At 48.6% G+C, this 16,168-nt stretch overlaps 1 protein-coding gene across 1 annotated transcript in view; it reads left to right on the plus strand.

Moving 5' to 3' along the window:
* Positions 1-15,903, plus strand: part of ME3 (malic enzyme 3) — a gene marked incomplete at both ends in the record, with an annotated part of 135,887 nt that extends 119,984 nt beyond the window's left edge. The window contains 7 exons of the mRNA XM_080361837.1: positions 10,251-10,348; positions 11,156-11,269; positions 11,933-12,038; positions 13,076-13,218; positions 14,350-14,523; positions 14,940-15,038; positions 15,742-15,903. Coding sequence (XP_080217963.1) covers positions 10,251-10,348; positions 11,156-11,269; positions 11,933-12,038; positions 13,076-13,218; positions 14,350-14,523; positions 14,940-15,038; positions 15,742-15,903 — 896 coding nt within the window. The remainder of the gene's footprint in view (positions 1-10,250; positions 10,349-11,155; positions 11,270-11,932; positions 12,039-13,075; positions 13,219-14,349; positions 14,524-14,939; positions 15,039-15,741) is intronic.
* Between the last annotated feature and the right edge of the window lie 265 nt (positions 15,904-16,168).

The following is a 16,168-nucleotide window of genomic DNA, read 5'->3' on the forward strand; positions in this document are numbered from 1 at the left end:
TCAGGCTTTTTTATGTAGGTGTCAGAAAGAAAAGGGGATTCCAAGCCAGGGTTGTAGTCAGGAATGAGTTTTGAGGACCTTTTGGAAGCTGAAGTAACTTGGATCTGCTCAATTAACTCTGTCTTGGAGTCATGTGAGAGATGAATGGAGTTGAAGCTGGAATGCATAGTCTGATCTACCCACCCTAATATGCATGTACCCCTCTGTAGGTACATGTAGGAAGGTAGGACATGCTATTTTCTCACTTACACCCTCCTGTTCTTTGGTTTTCCCTCGGGCTCTCTCTTTTCTAACATGCTGGTGTTTCGTGACTCGCTTACTTAAAAAAGTGGGTGAGTTCAGAGCAAATTGTGTTTTAAATGATTAATTAGAATTATACAAAGCCTTGTTTAAGCAGGCCTGCTTCATTTTACTCAAGTCAGGCAGGAACAGACCTCCTGAAGCCTGAATTATCCCAGCTTCTGAGCTGGCATTGTTTTGAGTATATTGATTGAAAAACACATCTTGGGCACAAACAGTGCAAGTTAGATTAGGCCTGAGCTATGCTAATTTAAACTCATTACCCATCGGTTACTGGGACTCTCAATGCAATGTGCCCAGCACACACATGCAGACGAGATGTGGGAAGAAAGTATAAATCGCTCCACTTAATCTCTTGTACACCTCCCTCTTGCCGCCCCAGGTCTTACAGAAACAGAAAGCAGTTTAAAATATTAAAGCCTACTTTTTGTTGCTGTTGTTGTTACACAAATTACCGTATTGCCAAATCCATCTTAACCTGAGAGAATTAAAATGACTCAGACCCCGTCCAGTTGGAGCCAGCCTGCTGATGCTGAGTGGGACGCCTGCCAGGGACCGCAAACCCGGACGAGGTGTTTGCTGTGATTCCAAAAGCCATTAGCCTGGGAGCTGGCAGGAGCCGGATCGTGCCCGCGCAAGGGAGCTCCCCGTTTAGGGAAAGCTGCTCCTTCCTCTATGGGGTGATGACATCCATCCTTTCCCAGCTCTGGCTGGGTTCATGCAAGGGGCAACAGCTTCAATTTCAGCTCTACGGGAGAAAATGGATTGTCACTTCTCCCTTTTTCCCAGTGAAGTACCAGAGCAGGCGATGAAGCACATAAGAGATTGGAGGGACATGAGAATGCTTTAGATCCTGCTTTTTCTCTTCCTGCTGCAACTTCGTTCCACTTCAGTGTGCATAAAAAGAAAACAGACAACTAAAAAGTCTTACAAAGGTGTTAAATCTTGCGAATCCCTGAGACAGGCATCTCTGGCTTCATTCTTCATACAAGAAAATATATAAACTTATTGAATGGGTAAGTTTGGAAGAGACTTCTGAACATCACCCAGTCCAACTCCTTACTCACTTGCAAGATGACTTCAAATTTAAATCCAGTTTTGACGTTAGATCAGATTCCTCAGAGCTTTATCCAGCCAAATGATTTTCAGTATCTACAAGGATGGATTGTCACAACCTCTTTGTGCTACCTGTTCCAAGGGGTTTTTTGTCTTCCTTGTGCATTTTTTTTCCCTAATACCTATTTTCCCCAGATGCAACTTGTGTTCAGTGCCCCTCATCCTTCTGCTGTGCACTTCTGAGAACATAGAATCATAGAATAGTTTAGGTTGGAAGAGAACTTCAAAGCTCCTCCAGTGCCACCCCTGCCATGAGCAGGGACATCTTCACCCAGATCAGGTTGCTCAGAGCCCCGTCCAGCCTGGCCTGGGATGTCTCCAGGGATGGGGCATCCACCACCTCTCTGCCCAACCTGGGACAGGGTTTCACCACCTTCACTGTAAAAACTTTCTTCCTCATGTCTAACCTGAATCTGCCCTCCTTCTGTTTAAAACCATCACCCCTTGTCCTATCCATACATGCCCTTGAAAGAAGTTGCTCTCCAGCTTTCTTGTAGGGCCCCTTTAGGTACTGAAAGGCCGCAATAAGGTCTCTCCGGAGCCTTCTCTTCTCCAGGCTGAACAAGCCCAACTCTCTCAGCCTGTCCTCCCAGCAGAGCTGTTCCCGCCTCTGATCATTTCTGTGGCTCCTCTGGCCCCTCTCCAACAGGTCCATGTCTTTCCTGCACTGAGGGCTCCAGAGCTGGACACAGGACTCCAGGTGGGGTCTCACCAAAGCGGAGCAGAGGGGCAGAATCACCTCCCTCCACCTGCTGGCCACGCTGCTTTTGATGCAGCCCAAGGTACAATTGGCCTTCTGGGCTGCAAGTGCACATTGCCGGCTCATGTCCTTCACCGTGGGGCTGCTCTCAATAAGGAACAATCTGGTTCCTTTACAAACACTCAACAAGTTGTTGCAGACAGAAATTAGATTTCCTCTTAGCCTACTCCAACTTAATGAAACCTTGGTTTCTCAGTCCTTCTTGTATACTTTGATCATGTTGATGGCCCTCCTTTGGGCTTGTTCCAGTTTGTCAATATATTCCTTGTGTTGAGAGCCCCAAACTGGAGATGCTGGTCTAGATATGACCTCAAAAGTGCTGACACAAAATTATCACTTTCCTTGGCCTGTAGTCTGGATTTCTGTTTATGCAGTCTAGCAGGCTGTTTGCCTTCTGTACCACAAGGGCATATTGCTGGACCATCTTCAACTTCTTGTCCATCATTACCCCCAAGTCCTCTTCTGCAGAGCTGCTTTTCAGCCATCAGCCCCTACCATGTGCTGTTGCATGAAATTATTCCTTCTTCCCAGGTGCAGGACTCTGTGCTTGCCTTTGCTGACCTTCATATGGTTTCCCTGAGCCCATTTCTCCAGCCTGCTAAAATCCCTGTAAGTGACAGTCATTAATCACTATCCTGAATTTGTATTCATCCAACTGGCTGGGGTGCACTAGGTCTTACCATCCAGGCAGTTAATAGGACATAAATAGTACTGACCTCTTTGTACCACTTTGTACCACTGGCCACAAGCCTTTCAGGCCAGCAGGCCAACCACTTTTTCACCCAACTGATAGTCCATTTGTTCAGTCTGTATCTCTCCGGTTTGGCTCCAAGGGTGCTTTGGGAGATTATTTAAAAGGCCTCACGCAGGTCAAAGCAAGCAACATCCACTGCCCTGTTCCTGTCCACATAGCCAGTTGTCTCATCATAGAAGGCAGCTGCATTTGACAGGGTTGATTTGCCTAGAGAAAGCCATGCTCTTCTCAATCAGTCTCATGTCCCTAGACATGAGGGAGGTGAAACACTGCCCCAAGTTGCCCAGAGAGGTGGTGGATGCCCCATCCCTGGAGACATCCCAGGCCAGGCTGGATGGGGCTCTGAACAACCTGAGCTGGGTGAAGGCGTCCCTGCTCATGGCAGGGGTGGCACTGGATGAGCTTTGAAGGTGCCTTCCAAATCAAACTACTCTATGGTTCTATGCCTTCCAGGAAGCTTTGCTTTGTATTCCCTAGGTACAGAGGTAAGACCGAGTGAGGTAAAATTCCCTGGACCCTTCATCTGGCTCTTCTTGAAGATGGGTGTGACATTTGTCTTTTTTCAGGAAATGGGAATCTCCCCAATTACCAAAACCTTTCAAAGAATTACTTTGTAATGCCATTGGCCATGTACCTCAGCATCCTCAGATGCTTCTCATCAGATCTCATGGATGTTTTCTGTTGAATAATCTGTGCTAAATAGGCAAGAGTCCCTAGAAAGCCTGTATATTTGCACACCTAAGATTATTATCATGGGACTAGAGCTCTGTGTGCAGGTACCTCACTGTCTTTGCGGTAAAGGCCTGTCTTAGTCCAAGACAGCCTCCAGAGATGTGCACCGAGGACCCAAAAAATCAGCAGGAGTTTGTGCCTGGGCTAAGCAGAAATAGAACGGACCCATCAACCTGTGATTGGGATTGGACTACTTCACTTGAAGAGGCTGAGGAGAGACCTTATCACTGTCTACAACTGCCTGAAAGGAGATTTTAGCAAGGAGGGTGTTGGTCTCTTCTCCCAAGTAACGAGTGATAGGACAAGAGGAAATGGCCTCAAGTTGCACCAGAGAAGCTTTAGATTGGATATTAGGAAAAATTTCTTCATGGAAAGGGTTGTCAGGCATTGGAACAGGCTGCCCAGGGCAGTGGTGGAGTCACCATCCCTGGAGGGGTTTAAAAGGCATTTAGATGAGGTTCTTAGGGATGTGGTTTAGCACTAGAATTACGTTAGGTTGTGGTTGGACTCGATGATCCTGAGGGTCTCTTCCAACCAAAATGATTGGTTGGAAGATCCAGTGTCATTATTCAGTTATCTGATCACACATGACACCATTCGCTGTGAGAGTGGCTGAACACTGGGACAAGTTGTGCAAAGAGACCTTGTGACTTCTATCCTTTGAGAGGCCCTAAGCAATCTAATTTGGGAGCTAGCCCTGCTTTAAGCAGATCCTAGACTAGGTGACTTCCAGGCATCTCTTCCCAGCCTTCATTTTTTTCTATAAAAAGTTCATTCTCCTGGTTGATCAATGTGTTACCCTCCATATTCACATATCAAACATGATGTATTCAGGCTCAGGTTGCTTACTCAGCACAGAACAGCAGAAGCTGTTCTGCAAGTTTAGTCAGAGCTGCAGAAAAATTAAGAAATCTCTAACATGTTATTTAATTAATTGTATCTGGTCATGTCATTCAAAAGCCTTTCACACATATGGGCAGGGCAGAGACAATAGTGCACAGAATCGTAAAGCCTGAATCTAGGCATCTTTAGCAGTCTTTTAAAACTAGACCTATGTAAGTGTGACATAGATAACTTCTCAAAGAACCCCTAGTCTGAGTGTTTCGGATATATCTGTATCCATTTGAGATGCTGTAAACAGATGGGATTCCTAAAATAGGCTGAACACCTACACCCTGCAAATGAGACTTCTTCAAGGCACTTCAAGATGGAAAACCCCAAATCACTAGTGGCTTTGAAAACACCCAGCCTTTTGTATTTTCGTAGTCTCTCTACAACTAAAATAGTCTACAAGCAATGCACAGGGGTCATCGCTTTGGCAGAACCTCTCTGAGTCTTTTCCCACTCATTAGAGCAATGGTTCCCCTTCGTTGTTGGATATGTGACTGCTGATGAGCCTCAAAATATCTCTTGACCCGCCAGCCACCTTTTCCCATTATCCTAGCAGATAACCTTCCCATAACCTTTCCAGGACACTTCAGGCAGCAGTCGCAGCCTCAGCTGAGGATGGGAACAGGCTGACTCCAGCATCGCAAATCTGAGCGACTCCAAACATTTGGGCAAGTTAGAAATCAATCATGTGCAAACGTGGCCTAATTTGCAGGCACATTTCTCTGTGCTGTGTGAAGCAGGCAAAGCGAGTTTTTGGCTTGGCATTAACTAATTTCACCAGATTAAAATAGTACAGTATCTTACTTTGTTGTTTCAGCTGGGGTGGAAAATGCATCGTTAATTATCACAGGAAACTAAGGAGGGGGAAAGCATAATAGGAAGGGAGCGCTGGCCGATGCGCTGCTGCAGAACAAAGCAGGCTGTGTCCTGCTGGGCAGCTCCCAGCACATGCTTTGCTTTCCCTGTGGGCATTTACCTGGCCTGAAGACAGACCTGGAGATGTTCTCAGTCCTGTCAGGGTTCACCACTACCAGCCCCTATAGGACCTGCCGCGTCCTGCAGCAGAAGAGGCTCCTACATTTTGTCTTGGTACTAATACGTTAACTATTTAAGGGCCAGCTCCTAGATGTGTGTCTGAATCACACACAGACTGCGAAACAAGCCAGGTGCTCCTGGGTGTAAATGGGCCTCAGTGTCTTTGGCTTAGTGGTGCAGAGCCCTAAAGATCTGGCCCATAGCTTGTGTTATTTTGGAGACTGTAACATTTGGTCCCCTTTCCTCTTTTGCTTTTCTTGTTCTCTCTTGTTCACCAGACGCCTCTGCAAACTCCTCCTTTGCAGTAAAGAACACTGTACGTCACCTCTGCGTTAAGCTGTCTGTGATCTTTAAGTCCAGTCTATGGAGGCAAAATGAACACAAGAGCAGGGCTGTGCTCCGACCTAGTTTAGCTCCTTAGTATAAAACAGCATCCACGGGGTCTCCAGTGCTGCGATGGGGATGGAAATGGGGGTGGGGATATGGATATGAGGATGGGGATGGGATGGGGAGGGAGATGCAGCAGGGGTGGGGATGAGGGCAAAGATGGGGATATGGGGATGGGGATGAAGTTGGGGATGGGGGTGGGGATGGGGATGAGGACAAGGATGGCGATGGGGACGAGGATGGTGATGAGGATGAGGATGGGGATGGGGATGCTGGTGCTTTCTTGTGCAATGCTGGCAGCTGGCTGGTAGCCTCTGCCTTCGTGGACGAGGTTTGGGTCTGCTGCTGGGCACAGCCCCCGTGCTGGCCGGGCCCTGCGTGGGCAGGAGAGAGGGCAGTGGTGCCCGCCAGCGCTGCGGCGTGTTTTTAAGGCACTGCACTCTGTAGTCCAAGCACTTTACAGCGCAAGGACTAAAAACAGGCACCTAGACGTGACCTGCACTGGGCATCTACTTGAAGATGAGCTCTGTGTCTCTATTGTCAGACAACTCTTCACCGTACCACCACCTTTTCTGGGTCACCAGTGTCCCTAAACCTGTTCGTGGAGAAAGCGAGCTCCTTTCCTGACCATCAGTGCTTTGCATTGTACCACTGTTCTCGTTGATTTGCTCCACACCATTTCTAGGTTTATTTCCTAACGTCTTACAGAGGCTCTTGGGGGAAGGATAACAATGGCCTGCAGCATGTAGGTGAAGACCTTAAGCTGCAAACACTTCAGCAGCTTTTTGGTTCAGCTTTGTCGTGTTTTACTTTAGATTATGCATTTGGAGTAGATCTGGACAGGCTCCGCTCTGCTTTCCAGTAACAGGCGGAACTGCTGCAGGGAGTTAATGTGAACCAGGATTTGGAAAAGCCCTGTGCTTCCTCTGCATCCATAAATTTAGATATATTTTCTTGGCTGCCTTGTGCTGAAGCTGTTAAGCGGGTGCTCGCTGTTCCCTGCGCCCTCATCTTGGCACGGTTTTGATGGGGCAAAGTGTAAGCAGGTGGGACAAAGGTAGATAGTAAGAGATCAGGCTGAATTTATTGATCTCTTCCACCAGTGTGGAAAAGGGGGAATCACCCACAGGGGCTAGTGTGAAGACTCGGGCAGCAGTGTGGCTGCACGTTCCCACAAGCGCTGCTCTCCGAAGGGTTTGGTGTGGTGGTGATGCTCTGCTCTGCTCCGCTCAACCAGCACCTGCACCAGCTGACAGGGCAGCGCCAGCCCTCAGCAGGGTCCCCGCTTTCGTCCCGGTCCCCTGCTTCACCCCTGGGTGCTCTCACACGCAGTGCAGCCTCAACATTGTCTCTGGGGAGCGCTTTCTGCGTTGTACTTGTCGGTGATGCCCGTAACTCCATTTGCAAAGCCGTTTGTCCCTCTGTCCACTCTGACAGCTCTGGAGGACAGACCGACAAGGTCTCTGGGCATGGGTGCCTCTGGGCTGGAGCCTTTTCTGTCTGTGTAAGTCTTGAAGCTGTGGAGCAGATCCTTCCCCCCCGTTTTGCTCCAGTGTAGCTCCACTGACATCTATTGGGGCTCAGTCTGAGTTACACTAGTGCAAGTGGAAAACCAGCCCCAGGGTGGGGTTTCTGTAATGTTTTACAATATTCCGAATGTGCATTAGTGTCAGAGATCATTTCCTGTGGACATGGCCATTCTCTTGAGTGTACCTTGGTTTTAAATGCCTATTTTCCTTGCTGATCCTGTTACTCTGGATTCCCCAGAGAAGCTCCTGAGGTCTGCTTGCTGTTTTGTGGTATTACGTTGAGAGTTCGCTTTGGGTCTTGAATGGACGGGACGACTTGTGAGCATTTACCTTTCTTCTCTCTGTGCCCCCCCATATCTCACTTCAGATACAGACCAGCCAAGCTGGCTCTTGCTAATTACTTAAGGAAGTAGTTATCTGCAATAGCAGCATTCAGTCTCTATGGAAAACAGACCAGTGTGTTGAAGGGTGGTATTTCTTTTTCTTGCCACAGGTCATGGTGAGGGTTCCCCCCACCGCATCTCATTTTGTGGTCCTTTTGGAACTGAAGCACAATGATTAGCCAGTTCCTTATATGAACCAGCTGTGAGCTCTCCTCCATAGAAATGCTCTTATTGTTCCATGCTCAGAAATTGTAATTATCAAAGAAAAAATACTGAGCCGAGGCCAAGGTACAGTAACTTTGTTACTTGAGTAATGGGGGTGAGATGCAGTTTGGGAGCCGTAGGGGGATTAGAAACACATTGTAGTGAGAGGAGGAGGGTTCGGAAGGGCAGAGTGGAACAGTCCCGCTGCTGGCCAGCGCTGCAGCATTGGCCGCGCTCAGAACGGCACACCCGGTCCCACGGGTCTCTCTGCAGACCCGATCCACACACACTTTCTTTCCATACACCCCCCTTCTCAAATTCCTGCTAGTAACATCCTTAAAAAGACCCGGAGTCCCTCTGCTGAATGTCCCTCAAGCGTTTTCTGTATAAATCACTTTGCAGATACCAGCATTTGTCCCATCAGACTTCTGGGCAATCATAGGGTAGAAAGCAATTTTGCCTGGGTCAGGACCAAGAGAAACAAGATATTTCTCCAGTTACGTTTCTTTCTTTTAAATATATTCCAGGCATATCTTGCTGCTGATGCTGTGACCTGACGCTTACACTGTCGCACTGTAATTATTCCACTTTATGATTTTTCCCTGTAATCAGTTCCCCACCCACGCAGAGATTTGGGGATTTCTGTGCAAAATAAGCCTGGGAGATAGCGTGTCAATGTTCATACTCTGCTGCATGCCACAAGGTTGGCAGCGCTGTCAACTGTGCGACCCTGGTTTCTCCCCAGTTCTTTGCAGTTTGGGCTGCCAGGGTGGCATCCCTTCCTCCAAACTTTAGATGTCTGCAATGGAAGTGTCTACAAGTATTCCAGTTATCTAGTCTCCCTTAAAAAACTGTGGTGGTAGTGACACTGATACGGTGCATTTCATTTGGTCCAGTTCAGGTGTCAGGCTTTAGCATGAGCAGGATCATATGTGTTCATTGAGAGGAGTCCCAGCTTTGGCAGCCAGCACAGCAGCAAACCAAGCGGTCCTGCTGGTTATAGTCTTATACAGAGAACAGAGAATGAGCACGAGCTAGCTAAATGACACCCATAACAAAGCAAAATCTTAAAACATGGCAATTATCTGGTGTTCCTTTAAATTCCTTAGATGTCCATTATATTCCTCTGTAATTTTTCTAGTCCATTTTGCCAGGTAAATATATGACTCTAAATACAGCTTTAAAAGGCAGGAGAAGCAAGAGGAAATCACAGACATCCTTCAGCTGTCAGAGCTGACATGTTAATACTGAAGCAGCAGAGCGCTCAGCAGCTGGTTCACTCCCCATCAACTCACTTTTAAACTGGCTGAACTCAGGTGGTTTGGAACTGGAAATAAACTGAGCCAGACCATTTCCTGAGCTAATGAAGGGAATTCATCCTTGGTGCTGCAGCAAGCACTTAAAATGATTAATTGCAAGAAAGACACTTATAAAGCCACCAGACATTAGTTTAGTCCACCCGTTACTCTGGTCCATTCTGTGTTTAAGGCACGGATGCTTGCAATGCCCTCATGAGTCAGAAATGCTGCTGCTGCTGCTGTTCCGTACCAGTGTGCCTGTGTATGGGCACTGTGGCGCTAATATTTGCTGCAAGAAAGTGGCCATTGCCACCTCTGCTTAACCAGAATCACTTTAAAGAGGCACTGATTATTCATCTTTGGAGAGCTCAGCTCATCAGAGTTATGAAAGCAAAATGTTGGTGAGATGATGGTACTGAGTAACACATCTGGTCTGGCCAATAAGGATTTGGGGTTTTTTTGCTAGAGTTGCTTGTATATGTTCTTTGAGCAAAATAAGCCATGTCAATAAAAGTTACTTCTCTGCCAGAGTAACTGTGCTCCCATGAGGTTTTCTGCTCGCATGGAAATAATGAGAGAGTAAATCATTCCCCGGTGCCACAACATACCAGTAGATTTCTAGTCTGGCTGTGGCTTTTGCACTGAAGAAAAGGAGCAGGTAAAGCTGAATGTGTTTTCTCGGTCCGTGAGAGATGAGGCAGCACCATCTGCCGGTGTTATCGCTCCTGTGCGTGTCCTGTCCCAGCCCAGCTCATCGCATCGTCACAGGAGCCAAGAGAATGGTCCCTACCACAAGGTTTCTAAGAGCACATCAGTGGGGCAGACAATCCATTTGCCACAATGGTGTTTCTGTCTTTTCAGGCACTGCGTCTGTTGCAGTCGCTGGCATCTTAGCAGCCTTAAGGATCACAAAGAACAAGCTCTCTGACCACAAGTTTGTTTTCCTGGGAGCTGGAGAGGTAGGAATGTTCTTCAGTTTGTTCCTAAATATGATCTAAATTCAAATTTAGAGAGAGAAAAGCCAACCATGAAACTCTCTGCAAGGCTTGGCTTCATGAACACAAAGCACAGAAGCAGGTTCCCTGTCACTGGGCGTGTGTGGACCCCACAGGTGGATCTTGCTGCTGTGTAGAAGTTGCCAACAATCTTTCGGTGACCTTGGCCCATGATCCCTGGGCAGACATCCTGGGTGCTACAAGACTGCCCATGTGTCAATGGGGCTCTAAGTACCTTTGAGGAAAGTCCCATATGAGGCAGAATGCTGCAGGAACATTAAAGAGGCAGGTTTGAGTCCTGAGGACTTGTATTTGGGGTAAACCAGAGACTCTTTCCCAATAGAGTCAAAAGGACTCAAACTCAAAGAACTGCAAGAACATAACATTACTTTTTGGAGTCGGTCATATTCCCCCCGTGACAGAAGTCAGGTAGTCTGTAAGGTGCCATGCTCAAAGAGAGAGGGGGAAGAAGAGGTTTCTAAAGCCTAGGCTGTGGACTAAAGATCCTCCTCTCGCCCACCTGTGTGGCTTTGGGAAGGTCTGTTACTCACTGTTTGTCTACCACTCTGCTGGATAGTTGGGGTTTTACTTATTGATGGCAGCACCCACAATGCTAAAATCAGCCCCATGCCATGACACTGGACAGCCCTGGAGCAGAAAGCGTCCCAGTTTTGTGCAGTGCTGGGGGATGAGCCAACACATCTTTCATTTAAAATCTTCCCCCGCAAAGATGTTGATACCCCAGTGAAGCTTTTATATCATGTGTTCCAGGCTGCAGTCGGAATAGCTCATCTCATCCTCATGGCCATGGAAAAGGAAGGAACTTCACGAGAGGATGCCGTCAAAAAAATTTGGATGGTGGACTCCAGGGGACTGGTTGTGAAGGTAACTTGTCTCCAGAGCTGAGCTCCACTCCCCCAACAGCTCCTGCAAGTCAGAGGCCAGAGCAGGCAGCTATCTGGGACCCTTGCTCAGCCCTGGAGCAAGGGCTGCAGTTTTACTGGTGTCAGCAGAGCTGTTCCTGCGTTCAGAGGACGGGGTCTCATGGTGACAGCTGCGTACCAGCAGCACGGGCTGCCCCGAAGGCAACGCTTTGTGCTGGGCCTCTAAAGTGATAGGACACACAGCTGGCCATGGTCTCCAGCAGCGCTGGAGCTCTTGCATCTCATATGGGGTATTACAACAGCAACACTGTGCCCTGCTGGGTGATCCAGCTCTGCTCTGCACTCCCAGGGACCTCAGGGCCTCTGCCCTTGTCCCTCCTCAGACACGAGGAGACTTGTGCTACACGTACAGTTCCTCTGCACTGGCAGCCACATCCTTTCTCCACACAACCAATGTATTTTGGAGAGCGAGAGGAGCAGAGACCAGCCCCACCGTGACATTACACCAACAGCTCAATGCCTGACTGGCCGATGCTGAGGACCTGCTCTGAGAAATCTGGTTTAGACAGAGGGCCTAGAGATGAAAAGAATGGATGAGTTACTGTGTTTATGTCTCCACCTTTTACCAACAGCCCAAAGTTTGACTCCTCCTTTTCCCTCACAGGGCAGGAGCGACCTGAACCATGAGAAAGAAATATTTGCCCAGGACCACCCCAGTGTGAACTCGCTGGAAGAAGTTGTGCAGAAAGTGAAGCCTACAGCAATTATAGGTGGAGTTCCTCAGCACAACTCTTTCATGTCAGTTCATTCTTAGGAGAGTTTCTGTCTTTCCTCCAGGGCCTGCTTCTGTTCTCCCAGTCAAAACAAAGTGAGCTTTCTTTATCCCCATGTTGCCAGTTGTGCACTTCACATCCTTTCCCCTTTGACCATGGGACACCAGGTTCCCCGTTTTTGGAGCTGAAGGAGCTGCAGAGGGAGGTGACATGGGAGGCAGGACCTGGGACGCTCAGCAGTGAGCAGGACCCTGGCATGGCAAGGGCAAGGGTGACAACAGGCAGCTTGGGCAGGTCTTTGGGAGGACAATCATAGAACAGTTTGGGTTGGAAGGGAACTTCAAAGCTCATCCAGTGCCACCCCTGCCATGAGCAGGGACATCTTCACCCAGATCAGGTTGCTCAGAGCCCCGTCCAGCCTGGCCTGGGATGTCTCCAGGGATGGGGCATCCACCACCTCTCTGGGCAACCTGAGACAGGGTTTCACCACCCTCAGCATAAACAGTTTCTTCATCATGTCTCCCCTCCTTTAGTTTAAAACCATCACCCCTTGTACTATCCCTACATGCCCTTGAAAAAAGTTGCTCTCCAGCTTTCTTGTTGGTCCCGTGTAGGTGCGGAAAGGCCACAATAAGGTCTCTCCAGAGCCTTCTCCAGGCTGAACAACCCCAGCTCTCTCAGCTTGCCATCACAGCAAAGCCGTTCCAACCCTCTGACCATTTTTGTGGCCTCCTCTGGACCTCTTCCAACAGGCCCATGTTGTACTGAGAAGTTCCGAGCCTTTGGAAAAGTGCCGCAGCCAGACTGGCCTGAACACCCATCCCCACACTGTTCAGAGGAGCAGAGGGCTTTATTTTGAGACAGACTTTTAATCTCCCCATAATATAAGAAAGAAACGTTCCCACCTGCCTCTCCAGAGATGGAGCCTTGTCCCTCCCACCGTTCATTTACCAACAGAGCCATTCAAGAGGGATCAGCCCAACGCACTGAAGTCAGTTGCAAAGCGCTGTCTCACTCTGCTGTTGTCGTTTTAGGTGTCGCAGCCGTTGCAGGAGCTTTCACGGAGAAGATTTTGAAGGACATGGCAGCTTTCAATGAGAGGCCCATCGTGTTTGCCCTGAGCAACCCCACGAGTAAAGCGGAGTGCACAGCGGAGCAGTGCTACCGCCTCACTGAGGTGCTGCAGCTCAGCGCGGGGATGGTGGGGCTGTGCGGATGCTGTGGCCGTGGCTGTACCGAGGGAACCAGGGGGCTGCATGGTGGGCGGACAAGTGACAGTGGGCATGAGTTGAAACAGAAGAGGTTCAGGCCGGTCGTAAAGAAAAACTTGCACACTGTGAGGAGAGCCAGGAGGTGGAATAGAGGCCCAGGCTGCTCATGCAGTCTCTGCCCTTGCAGGTTTTCAAGACCAGGCTGGATAAAGCCCTGAGCAACTTGGTCTGATTTCATAGCTGAACTTGCTGTGAGCAAGGGTTTGGGTTCCTACCAGCCTGAATTACTTTGTGGTCCTCTAAATAAAGCACTTGTCTCCTTCTCCCACAGCTGTCTGAGGTGTCTCATCCTCCCACGTTACTGTCCCCTGTGTTTTGCCACCCTAGTCGTTTGCATAACTCTTTCATCACCCAACATGGGCTCAGTGTCACTAAAGAGTTATGGTCATTATCCCAGTTGGAAGAGGCCCTTAGGATCATCAAGTCAAACCACAACCTAACTCCAGCACTAAACCATGTCCCTAAGAACCTCATCTAAACACCTTTTAAACCCCTCCAGGGATGGTGACTCAACCACTTCCCTGGACAGCCTGTTCCAATGCTTCATAACCCTTTCCATTAAGAAATTTCTCCTCATATCCTATCTAAACGTCCCCTGGCAAAACCGGAGGCCATGTCCTCTTCCTGATGTGGGGTGAGAGAGGAGGCCTTGTCTCACTCTCCACTTTGCCCTCCCCACCACCTGCTGCTGGCTAGAGCAGCCACACAGCCCCCAGACCCTTATTGGTTGAGTCCCTCCTCACCCTCCATAGATGGTTGATGGATAAGAAGAGACTCTTTCTCAGCACGTTGAAAGCACTTGGGCAGTGCCAACACCCACTAGGTGCTTGGTGGCCCTGTCTGTGGCCCTGTCTGTGGCTCTGTGGACCAAGCCCTCCATAAGTATCAGCTGGAGATGGCTCTGGTGGAGATCCACTGGCTGGCTGGAGATCTGTCCACTTGGTCACCAGAGTCCCCTGAGCACAGATCATGGCGAGCAGCAGAAATGTAAGATGTCTCTTCTGAATTTTGACACCTCTTTCTCTCTCTTTGATCAGGGCCGGGGAATATTTGCAAGCGGGAGCCCATTCCCACAGGTGACCCTGCCCAACGGACAGACCTTCTTCCCTGGCCAAGGGAACAACGCCTACGTCTTCCCAGGAGTGGCACTGGGAGTCATCAGCTGCGGAGTGCGGCACATCTCTGATGATATCTTCCTCATCACAGCGGAGGTTTCCAACTGGCATTTAACCAATGTTTTTTAAAAATATAGCAAGAGGCACACGCACCTACTTCAGGTGTTTTTGAGAACCTGGCCTGGGGCGATGTGTTGAGGAGAAACAGCACAACCTCAGCAAAAAGCCGCAGCCTTTCCCAGTCTCGGAGAAAGCTCCCACTTCGTTTGCCCGTACAGAGGTGTGGGAGCCATGACAGGTCTCTCCTTGTTCTCCACGACTGCTGCCCTGGCAGCACTTCCACCATTTAAGTCTGTAGTGAAATGTATACCCGTTTTGAATAGTTCAGCAGTTTCTGTTAAAATTAGTCGCAGCTCTGCCACTGCTGAGGTTTCATCCATATGTCTCGTGTGGTAGTGAACGTGGTACGTGCTTGAAACCATCTCTACAAACTGCCTTTCTCTTCTTTCTAGTCTATTGCTGCTGCAGTAACAGAGCAGAATCTTGCAGAAGGAAGACTCTATCCCCCCTTGGACAGAATCAGAGAGGTGTCTCTCAAAATCGCTGTGAAAGTGAGTATTTCCACTTTTATTTCCACTCTCCATGGCAGGGAGGGCAGCACTTGCCCTGGCGTCATTCTTGCTATGTACTTTTTTAGTTCAACTTGTTCTACAGCCCAAAGCAATGATTCTTAGGAATCTTTCCAGCTGGAATTGCTGCTTTAATTTCTCCCATCATTAAAGCCCAAATCTGAAAAATACCTGCTGATTCTGGCTGCCTCACAGTTCACAAAGCTCTGCATTATTGCTTGGAGCTGTGAGTGCTCAGAGCTTCAAAAAATCAGGTTTAGGGTCAAATTCAAACATGATGCAAGTTGCCTAAAGATTTTAGGTTCCAAAACAGCAATTTGGAACCTTTTCTCCTGTATTTGGTAGGGGCCTAAAATACCTAGATACTATTCAAGATCTGAGGTGGTTGTCTAATTGTGGAAGTGGTGCCCTGTATACATCAAATTTGTAATTCCCGTTGAGAGGACACCCACTGAGAATCACGTTGGCCTGCAGGGAGTTACGGGTGGATGCAGAGGAGCTCAGGGGTGTGAGCGGAGGTGGTCAAAGAGCTGCTCTCCTTCTTTAACTGCGTGCTCCAGCCATTCTGCCAGGGCAGGGCTGTGCATTTCCAGGGAAAATACAGCCGGGGCCGAACTGCATTTGTTTTCAGCATCCTAACATGCCAACTTTATTTCATCAGCTCATTTTGCTTATCTTTTTGCAGATTGTTGACTGGGCCTACAAGCATGGTCTCGCTTCTTGGTACCCTGAGCCAGCAGACAAGGAAGCCTTTGTGAAACAGTTTGTTTACAATACTGATTACGATTCATTTCTAATTGATGATTACAGGTGGCCCCCCACAGCCATGCAAACACAAGGTGTGTAAGTTTTTGTGAGAACTGGTTTCTCATTATTTTTCCATCAGTTCCCGTGGTTCATATAATTGCTGATGTAAATGCACCCCCAGCCTTGCAGAATGATAAAAGTAAATGAATCCAAGTAGTTTTTTTACTTGCTGCTGCTTTTTCTCTGTGGGAGCATTTCAGTAGGGAATAAGAGAGAGTCCAAGCTGGGCGGTCAGTGCTCCAAGGAAGCACAGCCGATGGCTGCAGCCCATCCCAGTCAATCAGCTCTGGATGTTCACAGAATCA

Source organism: Nesoenas mayeri (assembly GCF_963082525.1).
Source record: "Nesoenas mayeri genome assembly, chromosome: 1".
Lineage (NCBI taxonomy): Eukaryota > Metazoa > Chordata > Aves > Columbiformes > Columbidae > Nesoenas > Nesoenas mayeri.